A 22,033-nucleotide genomic window follows, 5' to 3' on the forward strand; every position below is an offset into this window, starting at 1 on the left:
GTGTTGTAAAAACTCTAAGGAGAGGTAGGATGGTGCAAGATAAATAATAGATTTCTTACTGAAATAAATCATAATTTTTATACCAAAGCCTTTATTTATTCTATACAATTTGTTACATAAATAATATGTTCTCAAATGTAATTACCTTCCTGTAATAATCTATAGTGATGCATTTGGATGTCATATTTTCATTCCCGTCATTTAAAAAACACAGCCCATCGCGTTCTCGACTAGAAGTAAGAAATCAACATTTTTTTCTACATAATAAGTCTAGGCTCAGCAGGTACAAGAATCAAATTCATTGTTTAAATGTTTGACTGCACCATTAACGGCCCAGAAGCAGGCCGTATCCGCTTCGGGATTTTGACGTTAGTTCCGTGATCGCTGGTTTGGTTTGGTTTGATTTTGTTTTACGTCCTTTTTACTGCTTTGGTCATTTAAAGACGTGCCTCAATGTGGGTGGTGTATGCGTGCTTCCGTGTGTGTATGCAGGAGACATGGTATGTTGGAGTGCTTGCCTTCTTGTGATAGCGAGGATCTGATGCCGACTTCATAGTGCCATCTCACTGAAATGGCATGCCGACGACACCCAGCACATTCCGCCCGGTCATATTATACTGACAACGGGTGAACCAGTTGTTGCCATTCTCCAAAACGCTGAACGTTAAGCAGGGAATAGCAACTACCAATTTATAAGGTGATTGCATGTATATAGTTTGACTTGTGTGTTAATGAGTTATATTCAAAGCACAGCATCATAATCATCTTGATGTGTTTCATTCAAAGTGATATACTAGCCAGTTAACTTGCCGAAATAAATGTAGGTAGGCCGTATTTAAGACAATGACTGGATAAGATCATTTCAATTTTCAATAGAGGATGTATCATCGTATACGTGTCTTCCTAATATCAACACCCATTCATTTGTCTTGCATTGTCATCTGTTTCTAGAAAATATTTGACACGATTACCTAACCATTGATCAGTCGTTAATAAAGGTAAAGTTTCGCATAAAACATTCACATAAACTGTTAAATGAAAGGTTGATTATTTGTCAATTCCTTGATATCGTTGATCATATCTCTTCCATTCGGTATTCAATACTTTTTTCTGTGATATCCCCTTTCTCAGGCTTCTCCAAATTATGCAATTATAGTACTTTTTTTTTTTTTTTGCTATTAGGTTGCGTTGTGATACCTAGGCCAAAACAAATGTAAACTTTAAAGAATCAGATACACCGTTTAAGGTGGAAAAATTATGTGTGTTTACCGAATTAAAAATAATCTACACGCTATAGTTTCCCTATTGGATGACGAGTATGGAGTCAGCATAAGAATCAATATAATAGCCCTACGTTAACTTGTACATGGCTAATTCATTTCCTGGTTTAAAAGTTTCACTGTTCCATAAGCTGTCCAGCAACATACCGTCGTTCGGCCGTATCTAAACACAACAACTCGACGAGCTCAGTCACTTTTTCAGACATGGATGTTTAATTTGTCAAAATGTCACACTGTAATCTTTTACGCGAAAAAAAGCACGAGATTTAATTAGTTTAGATTTACAAGGTCTTATTGATGTTCCTGTCATTTAAAAAAAGGACAGTCTACATTCATTTTTGTTTTTGACTAGGTGTTTTTTTTACATTATCACGAAATAGAGTAAGTAATTCATAGTGATAAGTTTTTTGTCTTTTACAAAAACAATATTTTTCAAAACAAAAGCTTAGTATGTAATTGAATATAACCAAAGACTGAAGTGTAAACAATAATGACACAAGTGGACCTCGAAATCCAAACGAATAGACATCGACAAAAATATTGTCTATTTAAGGCACCACTACTTTATTTTTATTTCATACATTTTTTTTCAATTTTTATCATTCCACTTCCGGCGAAACAATAAATATTCGAACACAGCATACAGCACCTCACGACTGAAAAAGAAAATTAACAACATGCTACCACCTTTAAAAGGCACAATTAAGAATAAAAGAAAACACAGAGAGACATAAATAGGAAACCTACTTAATCGAAAACCATTACTGTATTTTGTTCTAGTACTGATTTTTTGCATCAACTTGGAGTTCAATTGATCGCAATCGGTTGACACCTTCTGCAAACACCAATAAAAACAGGAGAAACTAATCTTGTTAATGCACTCGCTGGTGGGTATTTAACACGGACATTTGTCATGCATAGTAAAGCAATTAGGCTATATATTTTTTACAGAGCTCTATGTAGCAAACGAGATCCATAACCAAAACATTCCACACTTGAAATTAAAACAGAAAAATATAAAGTTAGTAAATTTGCTGTTCACTATACTACACTTTAAACCCATTTCAAGGATTGATGAATACATTCTTTCATAAAGTAACTTTAGTAATATATAGCAGTAATTGATTTGAAATATATTTATCTTATTAAGATAACTCAAATTCAATCACACGTTTAATGTGATTCGTTTAATTTGTGATTAAGAATTCCGTCTTTGCGTATTGCAGAGTTATCTTCTCTTGGGAGCAGGTATTGATTGTTACGTCATTGGTTTGTTCGAGAAAATTACGTCGTTTTCTCAAAAATTGATGACGTTACTCTCACAAACAAGTGACGTAACAATCAATACCTGCTCCCAAGAGAAGATAACTCTGCAATACGCAAAGACGGAATAATCTGTAAGCGAAACCATCGCGCATCATTAACACAAGTGAATATATAATAAAGATTTGTAGAAACCGTCTAGGTAGCATTTGATCAGTAATTTATATGCTCTGTTTATTTTTGTAAAGGTGGAAAGTAATCAGATGCTCTCACACCCTGATGCTTCTAGGGAATTCAGTTTGTGTTAAAGAAAATGAGATATATTAAATATTAAAGAAACTATGAATCCACTACATACATGTATGAGTGTCTTGCTTTACATCAATCTTTTGTCAAGATAATGTTTTTACGTAACTGGACCAAGGAAGTCGATCGAGCATGGTAATAGTAACTTTCATTTATTTCCTTATATACGAAAATCAAGAAATAGATAGGCGTTGTTTATTCTTTTTTGTCAACAAGCAAACCAGTATATAAATAAAAATAATATTAATATACTGATATAAGATTCTGATAACTGGTAATTATAACTTTTGGTTTTCATTTAATATAATATTATCATGTATGTAATTTTTTAACTAACAAAAGCACACCTGCACGAACTTATCGCTACCGATGCGAAGTGACCTTTGACCGCGTGACTTCACAAGTGTGATACAATTGTATGTCTGAATCAGCCCGGCACAGTATACACTACCATAAGTGTGTAACGGTTACAAAACAAGATTATTTCGGTTCTTGTGACTTGCCAGTAAGTGTCATCTGCACATAAAGATTACTACAATACCTGTCTCACAGGCATATATATGTTAAATTAATTGTTTTTCATCATGCGTCCAATTATTTCGACATCTACAGGATCGTTTGGGTCGGGGTATTTATAGCAATGAACGTGAATTCAGGGCACATGATTATGTTTTATTGATTGTGTGTCATTTGTATAAGCAAGCTCGGGATTTTTTTTTTTTTTTTTTTTTTTATCAAAACCACTCAAATCATGACTCATTTTTCGCCTTTGAAATGCAAATACATGTATACCGCATTTTAAATAAATGAGTCAAAATGTTTTTGTTTTTTGTTTTGGTCCAAAATAGACACAATATCGCACTATTTATCAGATAAATCTGTAGAAACTTAATAGTTAAGAAATATGTGACAATCATATTGTTGCCGACATGTAGTTGGAATGTTGAAAGAAATTTACCTATTGAGCTTTACCAAAAACATATGAATGTACTACGTTAAGATTGCTATTCCGCCTAGAGACAATAATAGCACACAAAAACATATCAAAGTGTATCCTACAGGGGTAATAGTCAACAAAAAGGAAACAGGTTTTGTCAAATGCTTGTAGACTATTTGAAGGCAATATAGACGAGAAAATAAATAAGTGGTTGATCAAGGAAGCTGATATACAGTTTAACACTTTCTAAACAGCCTTAATACAATAACAATTAAAAATTATATAATCTCTCCTCAGTGAGGTGTACAAATCTGTCAGGCAAAGCTACTTTAAAAATGTCTTGGTCTTCGGTCTCGGGCCTTCCGAACGGTTGAGTTAACGTTATAGTTGGTTCACTGTTATTAGTGTCGTACTGAAGACCCATGATAATGAATGACCATACTACTGGTAGGCCGTTTAAATAGAGGTCCCATAACGAAAAGTTTATCATTTTTATCCAACTCGAGTTAGTAAATATTTAAACGAGCTTCAACGAGTGTCTTTTAAAAAGTTTGCAAATTTACTAACAAGAGTTGAATGAGCATGATAAACCATCGCCTAAGTTGTGGAATTTCTTTCTACTATAACGTGGTTAATTTGTTTACCCTCTTTCAGATTTATCTGGGGAAAAAAATATGTACTGTTTTACGTCACACTCATTATTAAGCAATTAGGGTCAGACTTGCAAATGTATTAATACGGGATGAGTCATCTTCAACATTTGAGTTGGGAGAGTCGACGCATCCAGGGGTACGGACAGTATCAAATTTGTATCGGATTTTGGTAAGAAGTTTTTCCCGAATCCAATTGGATCTCATTCATTGGAAAACCAAAGTTATTAAATAAACTATCAACTTCATCACTTTGCCTTCCACACAACATCATCATACCGCAAATCATGTTTCTCTCGGGTCAAAAGTCAGATTTCTATCCAATCAACAGCGCCAAACTGTGTTATTCGAAGATTTCACGTGTAAACCTACTTGTTTTATTCAATAGCGGACATAGGCATCTCAATCATAGGATAGCGTTTACTTACACTGAAGATTAAGTTTGAGTGTAGTATTTAGATGATAATCGATGCAGACACCCTCAGTTTGCAGGAGAACGTTCTGGATTGGTAGCTATGCATTTGTTATAATTAAGTCATTCAAACTTTTATGTTCTATATATTTTATCAGCCAGGCTCTTTTCGAAATCCATGGCTCTCGACATACATGCCTTCTGTGCACACTTGGACCATTTCATGAAGACAACGAAGGCTTGCAGTAAGTAACTTGATGATTGGTTCAGGTATGAAATTGCTAGGCTGACCCTGTGTAATGAAAACATTTTTCCGAGTGATGACCAAGTACGATGACGCTCAATCCTAGTGACCTTATGTTATCTTCGAGATAAGGTAGAAGTTTCATGTAGATCTTATCATTTCTCATAAGCTACTTCAAGTCGGTAAGAATTTCCATGTGTTTGTGAAAACGAATGTAACTTCAAAGATCATTCAGGCTGTTAATTGTGTTAAAGGGGAACTGGTAAACAAGTTATACATGTATTATCTTGTAATTGAGTTACACAATTAGGAATAGTTTATAATATCAGTAGATTGACATTTACTTGAAATAATTATTTTACCAAGTTTTTATTCTTGTTAGTTTAAATGAATCTGATTTGTATTCGTATTTTAATGTTGCGGCAACATTATTTTTCAGTCAAAATGAAGCTGTGTGTATTCCTCTCCGTTGTGGCCCTAACGTCAGCGGCAGTTGTTCGAGGTAAAATATTTCAAATATTATTAAATATATGAAAGAAAGGCACTGAACCGAATAAATCATGTCAATTTGATGCATATCACAAACAACTAATTTACATATATGAGAAGTATTGACGTCTAAGACAATTTAAAATGGCAAAATGTATAATCATTAAGACATAAACAAATCCACATCATCGCCGAATACTTATCTTATATTTTGCTGATTGATTTTGTTTGATACTTTTTTTTTGTTTATCAAACAACTGGTCTGTTTGCTTTGTACAGGGTTTTCCGTCATGGAAACTGTTATGCATTATTTAATATTTAAGTTCGGATATGACAACACCAATACAAACTTCAAAATTAGGTTTTCATAATTTTTGGATTTGTTTATATTTCAGACAATAAAAGGAGGTAAGCACCGTTTATTTGTTGTAAAACAGAGTTGTCAACAAAGTTGCCTAAATATTTTATTGATTATGATATATATATATATACTTATAAATGTTATGCTAACATAATCTCCTCGATAATCTCAATGTGATAGATTAACTCATTCTTATGCATGAATGTTTTTATATTAAACGCCGCATTATAGGTAATTTGTTTATCACATATTGTACTGTTAGCCAGTGAATATACCCATGTCATATTTGTTTGCGTATTAACCCTTGTGATATGACGTTTTAGCCCTTTGATTGGTTGTAAGTTTCAAGTGTTTCAATTGTGACGTCATGATTAAGACAAGTACATGTCGTCACAGACTTACGCACTGGAGTCAAAATGGCGGCTTTTTACATTTCAAGGTTGCATGAAAATTGTCGTTTTACACGAATAAATGCCACAAATCTTGATTATGTGATAAAAAAGTATCTACCACTCTTTGTCAATTCATATGAAATTTATGAAACTCGTCACAAATTTTTCATTTTAGCTCGCGAGAGGCTCGCTAAATTGAAAAATTCTTAGACTCGTTTCAAAATCCCATATAAAAATGAAAACTCATGTAAGATCCTATATATGTATTTATAAAAGTTAGTTTGCATTTAAATGGTACTGCATATCATACCAACCATTAAGGATACCTTGCCGCTTACGTTCCCTCATTTTTCTTATCAGCAGGACAAAACTACCTTTAATTACTTTTATTCCATATATTGTAGAAAAGTTATTAACTTTCCATTATTATCTCACTCAGGGTATGAAACATGTTAAACATGAAATAAACAGTGCCGTAAAGAATTCGATGGTTTACATTATATAATGCATACCCCAATTAAAATGACAACGTTTGTTGTTAGCCTTCCTCGGCTATTGCGATCATATTTTTGTTATATATCATAAGTAAATTATGAAGTCGTTTAGCAAGTCAAGTCACGTAATAGATCTTTATCAACTGCGATGAAAGCACGCGTATTGTATAAGCATGACCTCTTACCTTGCCGAACATATATTATGAAGTAATATTGCATCCTATCCAGTCGAAAACATAGTCGTCATATATTGCTCTCGGGACATCTCATGAAGTCGGTTATGCATGATAATTACGTCAGCTTAGTTTAAACACTGCGCGCGGTGAGGTCAATGTCAGTCAGGAAAAGGCTTCACACGCTTATACTTGACATAAATGTAAGTCATTAGAATCTTAAATCATTTCATACTTATACACTAATATTATTTATGAAATTATATTGCTTCAATTTTGATTGCAAATTTTCCGACAAAGTGCGAAAGGGTGACTTAAAGGCAATCTTGCAGTTGTTTTTGAAGATGTCCTTTTTCTATGATTAGAACAACCATATACCGAAGTAATAGTTCTTGTGCCCCTTGCAAAATTTATATTTGAAGCGTTGTTAACTATTCTTTAAAGGGAAAAAAGAACACACAAAAAACTATATATTGTGAATGATAACGTTGTGGTTTTCTGCCAAATCAATTTTAGAAAACAGCAATAGCCAAATACATTTTGTTAAGCAATAAAGAACAAATTAGTGTTACAATTTTTTAAACGATGTAAATCTTAAAAAATCATATGGACCTTTTAATTTTTCTATCTAAACGTTTATATATTGTTTCAAATGCTATACTAAATGATAGGTCAAGTATACTTTCATTTTTTTTATCAGTTTGTCCTCTGAACAGTCTCATAATCTGTAACAGATTTAACTCAGAAACTCAGCTCTGGAATTAGTAGTCTAACCGTTACATTGTACCGTTTCATCACGTTTTGATTGTTTACCAAATTAAAGATTATGTCTTAATTGTAGGAGTGATGCTACCCACAAATTGGTATTGGTATAGTATAAGGAACCCTGTTCCACTTCAATGAGGCTATTCTTATAAACAATGTACATGATATCGTATTGGATATAGAGGAAGCAGAGTTGTGTCAAAACACTTCCGGCTAGATTATAAAAGAATGAAAGTATAAAGAGTACAAAAAGAGGATCCAGAGGTCGAATCCTGGTCTAGATCCTCTGTTTTCGTAACATCAAAAGAAAAAGACAACCAAAACACTACAAAAATCGATCTCTTCAATTTTTATTTTTGATGATGACAGTACATTTGCTTTATTGATTATTATTTTACCCGCTTAATATTAATATGAAAAAGACATTTTTCTTGATGAAACATTTTGGAAAACTATAATTTTGAGAGAAAAAAAATGACAATTGTTATAAATGTATAGTTGCAATCTATTAGAACAATTTTTAATTAAACACAAATGAATCAAAAGAATATATTACCTCTTATTTTATTTCACGTCAGTGACCCTGACTTCTGGAATCAATTCGCACAACAACTGGCTCAGATTGGCGAACATTTCGTGGCAACGGCCGGTCATGTGGCTGAAACTGCTCTCCAAAATCTAGTACCATCATCAGCCACAAAGAGAAGGTATTTAAATCTTTTGCTATCCCTATGCGTACTTTTAAAAATCTTCAAATGTTAGAGAGTTATCACTTGCCTAGATTGTAGCGTGTGAACAAAATATATTTATCAACATATCATATTCCTTTTATATGTATTTCAAACCGTGAAGCCATCATTTCCAACCACAAAATATGTAAGACATATTAGGAACCCATTGACTTCAAGAAAAGGTATCACATTTATTTCTGAATCATAAATGCAAATTTGAATCGTTTGTCATACACATTTTTATTGTGATGTTTTAAAACATGACGCCATCACAATCTCGAAACATTGGTTTATTTCTGCTGCGTCATCTAGAACTTCTATTATGTTTATTATTGTATTTGCACTGTTGGCGTCGATTTGTACCATAGTTACAGGGGAAAGATGTGTGAAATTTGTACGAATAAGATAAATTATCATCCTGTTTTAATGATCAGCGACAACGCCGACTTACTGAACCAGTTAGAACAACAGTTGGCTCAGATTGGCGCACATTTTGCAGCAACCGCGGCTCATGCAGCTGAAATCGCACTACAAAACCTAGTACCATCACCAAAGAGAAGGTAATTGTTGTAATGATTTGTTTCTAGCCATCAATCCAATTCGTGTACACCTAAATCTCTCTACAAAACCTCGTGCCGTTATCATCACTACATAGAAGGTACGTTGGGTATTATTATGTTTGAAACCGTCATGAAATACGGTTTTTTATTCATCAAAATGTCACATTTATATTAAGATCACAATTGCTACAAATAAACAGTTTACACTAGTTATTTGTTGTAAAAACACGCTTTGTTACTTGCTTCTAATTTGGTTGTCACTTTCTTAAAAATGAACATTCAAATGCAGAACATTGTCGTAAAATAATGTCTTAACTTCGATGAGATGTCTGACGAACAAAATGGTACAATTTAAACTTCGCGCATTTCTTTAATGTATTTCCTTAGAATCAAAACTCTTAATTGTGTATGAAACCATACAATTATTTTAACACTTGAGAAAAGTCAACGAGGATTTCGCGCTACGCTAACCCCGATTATAATTATCCTGCTTCAGTAGTGACCGTAAATTTAACAATAATGTATGTATAAATATATTTAGAATTTATATTACTAATTCCATGGTTAATTAATACTAACAGTGTGTATTAGAATATTTGACAAGTGTATTTATATATTAAACGTATTGTTCCAATAATAGAATATGTGGGGAGGAGTACGCAATTGTGTACTTTTGCATGTACACGAAACCGGTTGCTCGAAGCAGTAGCTTAAACAGCAGTTAGCCACTCCTTTGCCATCCCGGCCGATTTGGCTACAAAAGTCTCAATTTCCTAGTACCAATGCTATTCACAGGAAGGGGTAATACTGACTAAAATGGTTTCTGTTCCAAATGTTTGCAATCTCCTAATATGTCATTGTTTATTTTGAGCTGAATTTAATGTCTACCACAAAAATAAGAATCAAAACATCGCGACACTGATGTGTTACTCGTTATCGTCAGTCATTATATTGATCTTGGTGCGAAAAGGGAAATAAGTAAGGCAGTATTGTTCTAACTGTGTATTTTGAATATATTTGCAATTAGTTTGTTTAGTGAAGACTCTCAGTAAGAGATGAAAGGAAAATAATGCAAAGTCTATAAAGTAAAAATTGTATCGAATCTAGATTAAATCGAGATTCTTACTTTTGTTGAGAGTGTGGACCATCCATCTTTTTACCCATGTTTTGTTTCATTTTCAGCGACACTGATTTTCTGAATCAGTTTGCGCAACAATTGGCTCTGATGGGTGAACACTTCGCTGAAACCGCGGCCCAAGTAGCTCAAACCGCTCTCCAGAACCTAGTGCCAGCAGCTTCCCCAAAGAGAAGGTTTTTGAAATAGAGATGGTTCATTTAATATGTCTGCGCATACATTTGAATTTAACAATATGTAAGAAAAACATTGTTTGTTACTATGGTGAGGAGTATACTGCTAATTTTACGTGTTTGATTCATTTTCGCTTTAATTTCTAGTGACACCGATTTCCTGAATCAGTTCGCTCAACAATTGGCTCTGATCGGTGAACACTTCGCTGAAACCGCGGCCCAAGTAGCTCAAACCGCTCTCCAAAACCTAGTACCATCAGCATCCCCAAAGAGAAGGTGATTTTAATAGGGATGGTTCATTTAATATATCTGCATATACATTGGGAATTATCAATATGCAAGAAAATCATTAGTTTCCACGATTGTGAGGAGTATCCTACTGTTTATCCGTGTTTTGTTTCATTTTCATTTTTTATTTTCAGTGATACCGATTTCCTGAATCAGTTTGCACAACAGCTGGCTCTGATTGGTGAACACTTCGCAGAAACCGCGGCCCAAGTAGCTCAAACCGCTCTCCACAACCTAGTACCATCAGCATCCCCAAAGAGAAGGTAATTTCAACAATGTTTGTTTATAACAGTCTAACCAACCTTGCATGTATTAAATGTTTAATTGTATATTGATAAGTCTTACATAAAATAAAGGTGAGTTATAACACAACGTTTGAGAACGACTGTTAGTGAAATTGCGTATGATTACTCTTGTTATATATTATTTCAGCGATACTGATTTTCTGAATCAGTTTGCTCAACAGTTGGCTCTGATTGGTGAACACTTCGCAGAAACCGCGGCCCAAGTAGCTCAAACCGCTCTCCACAACCTAGTACCATCATCAGGCCCACAGACGCAATAAATCTACTAACAAAGTTGCTGATGTTTTTGAAAATGGTTTATTAAAACAGAAAAGAAAAAAAAAGCGTTTGTTTTGCTTGTGGGTGAATTCCTCTACTAAATGCAGTCAAATATGTTTGTCTAACAATTCCAAATATTTTTGTACACGAATTCTTAATAATTTGTAAAAGGATGGTACATTGTATTTACCATACGCACTGATATATAGATATTGATAAAAGCAAAATAGATATCATAAACCATATCGTTAACACAAAAAGACAAAATTCGACACAAACATGCCACAATATAAAATGAAGACATACCTAGAAACATCGTTATGAATCCACAAAACAAAAAAGGCAAAATTCACGGGATCCGGTACATGTATACGTTATGTTTTACGAAACTGCCGAACATAAATTATGACTACTTTAAAATCATTATCGTTTTATCTAAGAGAAAATGTGCAGACTTGAAACAGCATTAATTTAAGTGTATATTACATATCCAAAAAATTCGTATAAGAATAAATTCAATGTCAAGAGTATTTATGTTTTTGTAATTAAGAAAAAAGCTTAACGTGGTCTGCTATTTTTGGTAATAAATACGCAAAGTTAATAGTTCATTATTATGTTTTCAAATCAAAATATTATTTAATAAAATATCTGCAAAATAAAAGAGATATGATAACTCAGTGCACTTTTAGATTAATTGATTGTGTCTTCTACTTAAATAGCAAAAATGCGTAGACATTCAAGAGCTACGTATACCTTTTTTTATTTCTCAACAATTCGAAATTCGGATTCAGACATATCCATCTCCTGTGATTTACTGAATCATTTCCCGGTTTACCTGATCAGGACTTCTCTTCCTTCCACTAGGGCTTCAGCCTTCTCCAAGGGTATGACAGATAGCACATGTAAAGAAACAACATCATGACGGTAGAAGAACAATCAATTCTGATGTCATAATATAATGTAATAAGCTTTTGACGGGGGAGGGTCATAATTATGCAAATCAAAACAAAAAAATACAAATAGTATCCATGTGGTGGGTTTGGAGAACAGGAAATATTCCTTACGATGAGGGTATATCTTCGGATCATTCGGTTAAAGGTCAAACTGTCAATGTCATTCAATGCCAATCACTTACATTTATGTAAATCAGATGCGTTGACTGTTGTTTCCGCTCCGAAACTTTACTATTTCTAACACCTCAGCTTCTGCATGAAACTTCGCGATGTTTTACCACTTAGTAAGAGATGGCTGCTATCACATACTAAATCGTCACAAGGTGTATCATTAAAAGCTAAAGGTTCCAATTTCATTGGCTGATTATCCCGCTCTTTTATCCTCTCACTACAATTAAAAGTGCCATTATATCTGGATTGCAGACGTATTGTGAGACTGTATAATCAAGAAGTGGAATATATGGTATGTGGATTCGCAAGAATTCAAAAGATCTTTTTAGCAATCTTGAACATTCTACTCTTCTCAAAAACGTTTCTTCTATCAAAGTTTTTGACGTTTCGACCTTATACACTACAAAACCGCATACCTAACTGAAGAAACGTGTTCGATCAGTTATTTTTGTAGTTTTATTTTTCCAAGAAAGCCGAAATTATTTATGTTCATATTCTGAAAAAAAGCACTACCAAGACTTAAATGAAATATGGACGATTTTGTGGGATCACTGCGTTCCTAGTATTTGTTGAGTTTGATGGCAGATTTTTAAGCAGACTGTATTCATTCCTAAGGGACAAACTATGCTCCACTTCCTGCCATTTTCTTTTTTTGTATGCTCTCTTCACATAACAAGAAATGTATTGACCACATCTGTCGTATATACCCTCGTCAGCTTAAAATAAATGAAATTAAAGACGATTTCCTCGATCTTTACTTACAACTAAGCTGTACGATAGCCGCGACGATTTCAACTTACCAACGTGAACTTTCCGTTTTTTGATAGTGACATACCTGTTTCCCTTACCTGCGGTGTTAACTTATTGCAGCGGTTTCGAGAGCTTGCGCCGAATATCTGCGAACTTCTGGGATAGATATTGACTGCTGACTGACAAACTTACAACACAAGGTTTCTAAACATGCGTGTTGATGAAAACTATGTACACGTTTTATGATCGCCAGCATGATTTCGTAGAGAAAAATGTTTTTTCTTGGTGAGATATGAAGGCCGATGTCTGTAGTGCTCATTAGTGTACCTTGTTGTTTGTCACTATCTTAATTGGTTATGTGAGGGCGTGACATTAATTGGATTGTACACGTTTATAATTTACATGGCGTGTGTCGTCGATGAAGCAGAAGATGCTAACCCTTGTTGAACACCTGGTCTTGATCTGGTTGTTCTTTTCCAATGGTCCCCGTATTTTTTTTATTTTTTTTTTTTCATATTTTGCTCAAGTTTTATCGCTTTGGAGTTCGAAGTGTGGTTTTGTTCACATCTCAGTATTTATTCTCTTGTCGTTATTTGTTAGTTTTTACACGCGCAGTGTCGTTCCTTGTGTAATTCTAATCTAATCATGGAAAGATGAACATCTGTGTTGAAATAGGAAAGATAAATGATCCGACAATATAGGGCAGCGGTCAATTTCGTGTGGATCGTCGTACACTACAGGTAAACTTTGCTGATAATACATACTCTTATCTAAAGATAGTGTCACTCATGTAGTAAAATCTTCAACTTGTATGAACCACATGAAAGTTAAGGAAAATATTAAAACATATTTTATCATTTGCAAAGACTTGAAATGTTTAATACAAGTTAGTATACAAGGGGAGCATATTATTGAAATTTGAATTATATTTTGTTGATATTTAAATTCATATTGAAACTTAAAGATGAATTATTATTTTGTACAATACGACACGAGTTTCTTGCCAATATCATCCAACTCATCCTGTAGAATAAAAAGTAGTCATAGCATGTTTTGTTTTTCATTGTATATTATTAATTCCAGTGTCAGTATCTTTAACAGATTTATCAACTTTCCCTTTCCTCGATTCCCGTTGTATTTTATGTTTTGAATTCGGCATTGTATTTGTATACTGATGCTGTGACGTTCCGTTCTATTCTTCCTCTACCAGTTGTAATGTTCAGTTTACATAAAGTATTATACCTAAACAATTGTGTTATACAAAAAAGTCTATTCATACTTCATAACGTAATTTGCTTATACATTACATGGGATTTTGAGTATTCACATTGCTTGACAATGTGCATACTTACTTCAGAAAAGGATCCCTATGGTGAGTGGTACCGAACATGAAACACTTTTTAAAGAAAATATTGTTTTTTCTGAAAGACCACTTTTTGTTACTGTAATGAATCAATATATGCCTTTAGCCTTCATTTTTTGTATTTATTGGGTATCAACAGCGCGTGTGTATATTTATAGAGCTTATTAAAGTGAGTCAGATTCAATTAAAATTTTAAGCTGGTCGAGTACCCGAAATGGAACACTTTCAGCCACTTAAACCCTAAAATATTTGTTTAAGCATATTGTTTTCCATGTTTAAAAATATGATAGAATTTTTATGTTGTCGCACCATACCGTTTCCCGGGATTCTTTTTCATTTCATTTTTTTTAATATTTCAACTGAGTTTATGAGCAATGTTTAAGAGGTAGGCAGATGAAATTTGCTCAAAATGCATAAAACTATATAAATAATAATTGAGCAAACATACCATTCATTTTTATTGCAAAATAGAAACTGCTGCATCACATTTATTCAAAGTGTTCCAATTTGGGTACCATCAACCAAGAAATAAGAGGTGGTACCATTTATTTATCTTAGAAAATATTAAGAAGTCAATTCAGAAAAGCCAAACAAAATGTTAACTTGTGTTTATTATAAACGAGATACCTATGCATCGACTTTGTTAATCTGTTTATATTATATGTGGGTTACATTTGTATCGATGATATTAATTTGCATATGGTATATATTATATAGGGGTTATCTAAGTATCGATGATATCAATTTGTATATCTTATATATTGATTAACTTTTTATCGAATATATCAATTGGTGTATATTATATATGGGTTACATGTATCTATGTATCGATTATATATATTTGCATATATAGGTTATATATGTATCGCTTAAATAAATTTGTTTATATCTATGTATCGATGATATAAATTTGTATTTATGTCAGATAGATACAATAATTGTTGTCTTACCATTTACTTCTTCTAGCCTTAACACAGCACGGCGATGAAAGTTTTGGTAGCCTTGACGTTGTGCCTAGCGCTGACCTCCACAGCCAATGGGTCCGGGTTTCTGGACAGCCTTAAAGCTTCCTTCTCTCACATCGGAGATGCATTTACTCAGTCCCTCCACGTGATGGGCCAGCAAGCAACTGATGTCGGCAAACAGCTGCTGAACCAGGCAGCGGAACACGGAAAACAACTTCTTGGGGAGACAGCTCAAAGTAGGTTTTTTTAATCTTTCAATATTCTAATGCTCCGTACAAAAGGAGGAGTGTGTTTACTACAGCCACTTTCTGTTATGCTCACTTACAACATAACCTGTACATGCCCTGTGTTTACATGTCGCAGTTGAATCAGTATTCAATTTCCTTGGTATATGTCGACTGCTGATAGTTTGGTTTGGTAATATTTTGTTTAATGTCCTATTAACAGATAAGGTCATGAAGGATCGAGCCTCCATGTGTGTTGTGAATGCCTGCATGTGTACACGTGTACTGGAGACAGAGTATGTTGGTGTATTTGCCTCCTTGTGATAGCACGGATCTGATGCCGAATCTATATTGCTATCACATTGAAATACCATGCCGGAGCATTCCGCCCGGTCATATTATAATGACAACGAGTGAACCAGCTGTTGCCATTCTCGTAAATGCTGAAAGTTAAGCAGGGAATAACAACTACCATTTTTAAGGACTTTGGTATGTCCCGGCCTGGTGACAGAATTAACCCATTGCCTTCCTCACCTGGGCGAACATTCAACATCAAAGCCAAAAGTGAGGTGTTACCTAGCAAATAGGAAATAAAAGATACATGTAGTTAGAAAAAGAAAGAAATATAAAGATCCCAAATATTGCAATGGGTGCAGCAAATATCCTTTGTCGCTTTTGTGTCCCCAAGTAGAGGGCACAAAAGCAAAACCACAATTCTGCAGGGGCGCCAACATCAGTCGCCTCTTACAATGCAGATTTATGTAGGCTATGGACACGTTTTATGGTCTCCATCTTGATCTTATAGGATAACACGTTATTTTTTCTTTTTAGGAAGGCTGATGGTTTTTTATTATTATGTCTATCGTTTTACTGTTACGTTTGCCTTGTTGTTTCGTTATGACTTACCTGGTTCTCGCTACGAGGACGTGGCATTTCTTGAACGGGCCTCGTCGATGAAGCAGAGGACGCCTACCCTTCAGAAATCCCTTGACGTATTATCCTTGCTCTTTATAAGGGTATTCATAGAAATATTTTCTTTGTTCACAGTTTGCTTCTTTTATCGATTTTCGAGTTCTAATTATAGTAGACTTTGACCTGTTTCAAACGAATGATTGGTAATCAGGTTATCGGAATTAAGTAGTCAACAAGATATCACTTTGTGTCTTTTCATGAACCTGTGCAATTCAGAACCTTACTTTTACAACTACGTCATTTGTTTTGGTATTGTTTCGTATTGACAGATCATACCGTATGAGGTATTTAGTAACATATGATAACAGACACGTTAAAATTCCTTATATATCAGTAGTGATAAATTTTTTTAGAAGACTTAGCCTCAAAAGAATTATTTTGAAAAATAAAATGATCCAAATTTTATTTAGGTTTATTGCTTGGAACCATGAACGCATTTAGTGCTACCTCAGCACCGGCCACAAAACGTGATTTAAGGTGAGCTTGTTGTTCAAGGGTAATGCATTTTGGTTTAGTTCAATCTACTTTACAAGTAGCAACCTAACAGTAAAGGCTCATTTAAGCGATTATTTCCAACGGTTGACATAATACATGAAAGCCTTGTCAGGTTCTGGAACACGTGTGATGTCATTGGCTTTTTGTGGCATGGTTTGCCCTCTTTTATTCTCAGATATAGAATAAAAGCTGAATGTTGCAGATATAAGCATATTTAAGCAACAATAACTAAAACATGAAGCGTTATAGAATCCACGTGTATGTGTTCCTTATGTTACATTTGGTTCATACCTGTCAGATGCAAGCATTTTGTCATAAAGAAAGTTGCTATGTACTTGAGCGCATCACTTAAGGGTAAACGCACACATATTACCATTTATAACACAGATAACATAAACTCTTATCCCGATCTCGGATAGGTCGCAGGTCTCTCAGAACACATTCCCAGGAAACGTTATGACAGATTCAACAAACGGATCAGGAATCGTTTATACTTCCGGTATAGCTATTTTTGTCCAATTTGGTTATTTTGATTAGCTTTTCTGTTTACATTTGTATACATCTTGGTGTGTTACATTTTCTCCAGTGCAATCACTCAGCAACTCACGCCTTTCTACAATCTTGCACACGCCACCATAGGCTCCAAAAGCCATGAACTACAAGGTGTATTCCAGTCAGCGATGGGTAGATTGGAGGAGATTTCTCAACATATCACCCAACTCTCGCCTGAGGAAATTGCTGCCCAGGTGGACAATGTCGTCGGTATGTGAGAACAATCCTATACAATTTGATTCTTTTACTTAATTAATCATAATTAATAATCATCGAACATATGATATAATATACATGAAAATACAACGACAGTGCAAAAAATGCTATTACTTAAAAGATGTCCTGGGTCGTTAGGGGGTGATTCGAGATACATGTTTGCATAGAAAGGGTAGAGGAGAGTTAGCTGAGACATTGTCCTTTTCATTCACAGAATTTCGAGTGGACACAAAACCAACTTCAAGAGTAATAAATGATATAATTATCCTGAATCCGCCATTATATCAGGTCGTACTTCAATTGACTCCTTTTCAAAATCGTTCTTTTATCAAAATATATTGCTGTCTTCTTCCTTTTACTTAAGCTTCCCACCACGTGTTGGCCAACCACTTACTCCATGAACTCCAGTCTGCTTTGACTTCCCACCAGAAGAGGAACGTTATATCCGATACTTTGTCCTCTATAGGAAATAATATCGCTTCAGTGTTTACCACCCATGTGCATGCCGTGGAGAACGTAAGCTGTGCTATCAAATACATACAAATCACTGATGTCAGTTATATTATTAAAATAGACATTTCCTATTAGATTTAAATATATTTGGTTGTTTTGTTAATTTCAAAATGAATATTTGTTTCTTGTTTCAGCAATTCCAAAACATAATTGAGTAAAAATAGATTAATTGTCCGTATTTTTCATAACTAAGTTAATGTTTTGTTTTTCATTTAATTATTTCAAACTCTTTCTTTAATAAATTCCATATACACTACCGTTTATCAGTAGCAAGACGGTGTTTTATTTCATTGTTCTCTCACAAATAAGTTTTCTGATTTGCCCTTTGGCTCATTTGTTAAGTAAAATAGAAACACAGGCTGCATTTCAATCACTTCAATTATAGAATACTTTATGTTTAAAATCTGAGTACACTGTTGATTGCTTTAAACTCTCTTATACATTTTAATTTTCTGGGCTGCGATGTTCAAACACTTTGTCATAAAATGTTTTCGTACAGATTCTTCACAATACCGGATCTGTCATCAAACAAGAATCTGCGACCATAGCTCAATCTATGGCAGAAACACTTGGACAGCTGAGCGGAAAACTTGCCAAACAAGTGGTTCACATCGGAAGTACTGGTCGCGTCATCGCTAACCAAGGCTCGAATGTACTCCATGCCCTCAAAGACGTCATGTCTGGCGTCATGCGTACGTATACATGTATCAAATTTGTCGTGTCAAGTTGAAGAGGGGGGAAAATGTAAATACCGAAAATATTTTGTGCTACCACTTTGGTCATATGAATGACTGATTGTTATATGAAAGTTTATTTTACAATCGTTTATATCATTATTCATTTTGTTAATCATTTTATTGTTTTTGGGGAGGTGGGTTGGGGGCAGATATAATAATAATCATAAAATAGTATGCGCGTGTACTTTTAAACCATCAATAAGCTTTCCTAATATTTAATGATAAATAAGTCAGGATTTGGAATAATGAGTACAGCATTTTATCTGGTAATTTTAATGTTTGGTATACAAGCGCAGACATTGCACACATCTTAGGATAATGTAAGGAGATGGTTTAATAAACATTTAAATGTTCTTCCAAATATTCACGAGTATTGAATGAACTTTGATGGTTTGCATTACACTCTGTAACAATCAGCACCAATATCGCAGACACATTTTAAATAACCTTTAAATCATACTATACTTAAACATTTTTAATTAATGATAAACATCCTTTTATTATAATATCTCGATTTACGGTAAATGTTACGTGATAAATCGCTGTAATGGATATGTATTTACTTGTCAATTCATGTCTCCGCCTGTTTTAGACATGTTTCTGATTTAAATCAAATCAATACGTATTATAAGATGATAGAGTGACGTTGGTTGTTTTAAATATTATTAAGGATTTCCCGGAATTATTTTGGCGGTAATACGGTACATACCGAAATAAAATTAACAACATTCACTTTGCATAAAGCACAAAAAAATGTTTATACATAAAAGTGCATACTATTGTTTTGCTAAACATTTGTACCTGATAACCCCCAAAAAATTGAAGTTCATAGCTTATGGATAGTTAATTTATTCATTTCTGATAAAAACAGTAATTTTGCACAAAACGCAATATTTAACTCTTCACAATTATAACTAATACTATTATCCATATGTTGTAAAGCGCTTTAGAGTAATTTTACAAATTATATAGGGCGCTATATAAATGTTGTATATTATTATTATTATTATTATTATTATTATTATTATCGATATTGCGCAATAAGTAAAGCGCCAAGCAACTTTAGCCAATCAGAATTTAGAATAACAAATAACCTGCCAAACATTGCGGTATTCGACGTCATCACTTTTTGTTCTATCTATATCTTTCTTTAACGATATAAATTGAAAAAATCTTGCATAAGAGAATAACTATTGCCATATCGTATTATGAACCGAATACATGTAAACAAGTAAACAATATACCAATAGTAGTATTCCTGTTATATCTCATTCGCCATCTCCAACTATAAATGCATTGGACATTGGTTTAAAATGTCACAGCAGGTGATCTATTAAGAACTAGTCACGTACATGTATACAGGATATTTAAAACAATACAATAGTACATACAACATGTCAAAGATTTACTTTATAGACAAACAATGTACTATAAAACGTATTGCAACGTCTGAATGGTCCCTTTGTCAAGGTATGACTGAGTGAGCGATTTGTATTGTTTACCTGTACAACGTTAACGATGTGACGAAATTGTAAATTGTCAATTTCATATGTCACTCGAAACGGACATTTCGACTTAATGATTAATCTTATTGAAAATATGAGATGACACACATTTTATCATTGGTTTGATGAAAGCACATGAAGGTAAAGGATTTTCAGAAACACCAAGCGAATATTCATTTTATGACGTATTACAATTGTAGCGTCACAATGCTCTCTGCTCTCTCCGTTCAATCTTCATATTTTTCATCTTGTTAAATGACTAAAACAATATGCCAGTGAGTAATGCATTCATTCAAGCATCTCACTATTAGGTTTCAGAATTTGCATAATTGAGTTAACAACATGGGATTAAAGATTGGCATTTACATCATAAAATGGGTTGCCGAATCAATGAATTGTAATGCAAATATTCTATAGCCCATTGTCTCTTTTCAGATCAAGCCTTGTCCGACGTGCAGCCCGATGTCCTGAACTAAACGCCGGTAACGCTTTCGTTCAACAGCTCAGCATAACTGAGGTCAAAGTTCAATGATAATATAACAACATTATTAAAATTCATCAAACCACATTAGCGTCTTTATGTTCTTTCAAATGCAGAAAGCCAAAAAATAAAAATAAAGTAAAATTAAAAACTAAAACGTCCTATCACAAAATCATATATAAAAAGTAATATCAATTTTAATTGTTGGTGGTTTAACATCCTCGAAACAGCCCGGGTCAAATGAGGACGGGCGCCTAGGGAAAGACAGCAGGGAAGCGAAAGTATATAGGAAAGACAGAAAATATAAAACGAAATAAACCCCAAGTATTGCAAATAGGGGCAGCAGATCCATTTTGGTATTTTCAATGTCCTCTCGGTATAAGACACAGAAGAAAGAAACCCGATTCTGCAGGGGGCCTCACATAAGCTGCCTTTAACAATCCACATGCGTAGGGATACAGCAGGTCTGTACTTGGTTTCTTCAATGTCACCTAAACAGAAGACAAGGAGGGAACAGCCCGAACTATTATGCAGGGGTCCGGGGGTGGGGGGTGGGTGTACATTAGTCGCATCTAACAATCATGCAGTCGGGCACAACAGGCCTTTTCTTTCCAGAACCTGCACATGTAGTAACAGTAACTACAAAAGTAAGAGAAAACTTCAACACAGAAGAAAAACGTTAGAATAATTGATAATTCGGTTTTCGAATATTCAATAGAGATACGAAATCAGACGTTTACAGTTTATACGTTATTCTTGGTTCAAGTACTAGCTGACCTAAACAGTCTTATCCAATATATGAATTAGTTGAAAGAGAATATATGTATTTTGCAATTATCTTTCGCGGTGGGAAAAGTCTTATGACTGGGTGAAAAGAGGATGGTTAGAAAGTTGTTAAATAAATAGAACTTTTAAATTTT

General features: G+C 34.0%; 2 protein-coding genes across 4 annotated transcripts; both read left to right on the forward strand.

Moving 5' to 3' along the window:
• The first annotated feature begins 5,068 nt into the window (after window positions 1-5,068).
• LOC110463348 lies at window positions 5,069-11,270 on the forward strand. 3 transcript variants are annotated; one of them, XM_021518283.1, is made up of 9 exons: window positions 5,069-5,093; window positions 5,532-5,594; window positions 5,977-5,989; window positions 8,345-8,473; window positions 8,932-9,057; window positions 10,240-10,368; window positions 10,513-10,641; window positions 10,788-10,916; window positions 11,086-11,270. In XM_021518283.1, exons 1-9 carry the CDS (start codon window positions 5,072-5,074, stop codon window positions 11,216-11,218), a joined length of 873 nt encoding a protein of 290 aa, XP_021373958.1. In that variant the 5' UTR covers window positions 5,069-5,071; the 3' UTR covers window positions 11,219-11,270. The 3 variants fall into 3 exon arrangements, with proteins under 3 accessions (XP_021373958.1, XP_021375559.1, XP_021374770.1); XM_021519884.1 differs by lacking the exon at window positions 5,069-5,093 and adding an exon at window positions 5,207-5,224; XM_021519095.1 differs by lacking the exon at window positions 5,069-5,093 and adding an exon at window positions 5,290-5,354.
• A 2,459-nt stretch (window positions 11,271-13,729) lies between these two features.
• LOC110465094 lies at window positions 13,730-21,200 on the forward strand. Its single transcript, XM_021521090.1, has 7 exons — window positions 13,730-13,830; window positions 15,420-15,654; window positions 17,025-17,091; window positions 17,696-17,871; window positions 18,242-18,393; window positions 18,890-19,082; window positions 21,068-21,200. The coding sequence occupies exons 2-7, from the start codon at window positions 15,438-15,440 to the stop codon at window positions 21,106-21,108; spliced, it is 846 nt and encodes a 281-aa protein (XP_021376765.1). The 5' UTR covers window positions 13,730-13,830; window positions 15,420-15,437; the 3' UTR covers window positions 21,109-21,200.
• Window positions 21,201-22,033: the final 833 nt, after the last annotated feature.

The sequence above is a fragment of the Mizuhopecten yessoensis genome, unplaced genomic scaffold (assembly GCF_002113885.1).
Source record: "Mizuhopecten yessoensis strain PY_sf001 unplaced genomic scaffold, ASM211388v2 scaffold29, whole genome shotgun sequence".
In the NCBI taxonomy this organism is placed as follows: domain Eukaryota; kingdom Metazoa; phylum Mollusca; class Bivalvia; order Pectinida; family Pectinidae; genus Mizuhopecten; species Mizuhopecten yessoensis.

Bases quoted from the DNA above. Each gene is read 5' to 3' on its own strand.
- LOC110465094 (XM_021521090.1), top strand. From the start codon at position 15,438: ATGAAAGTTTTGGTAGCCTTGACGTTGTGCCTAGCGCTGACCTCCACA. The intron at 17,092-17,695 runs GTGAGCTTGTTG...CATTTTCTCCAG, and splicing joins GCCACAAAACGTGATTTAAG to TGCAATCACTCAGCAACTCA. The intron at 19,083-21,067 runs GTACGTATACAT...GTCTCTTTTCAG, and splicing joins CGTCATGTCTGGCGTCATGC to ATCAAGCCTTGTCCGACGTG.
- LOC110463348 (XM_021518283.1), top strand. From the start codon at position 5,072: ATGAAGACAACGAAGGCTTGCA. The intron at 5,094-5,531 runs GTAAGTAACTTG...ATTATTTTTCAG, and splicing joins GAAGACAACGAAGGCTTGCA to TCAAAATGAAGCTGTGTGTA. The intron at 9,058-10,239 runs GTAATTGTTGTA...TTTCATTTTCAG, and splicing joins GTACCATCACCAAAGAGAAG to CGACACTGATTTTCTGAATC.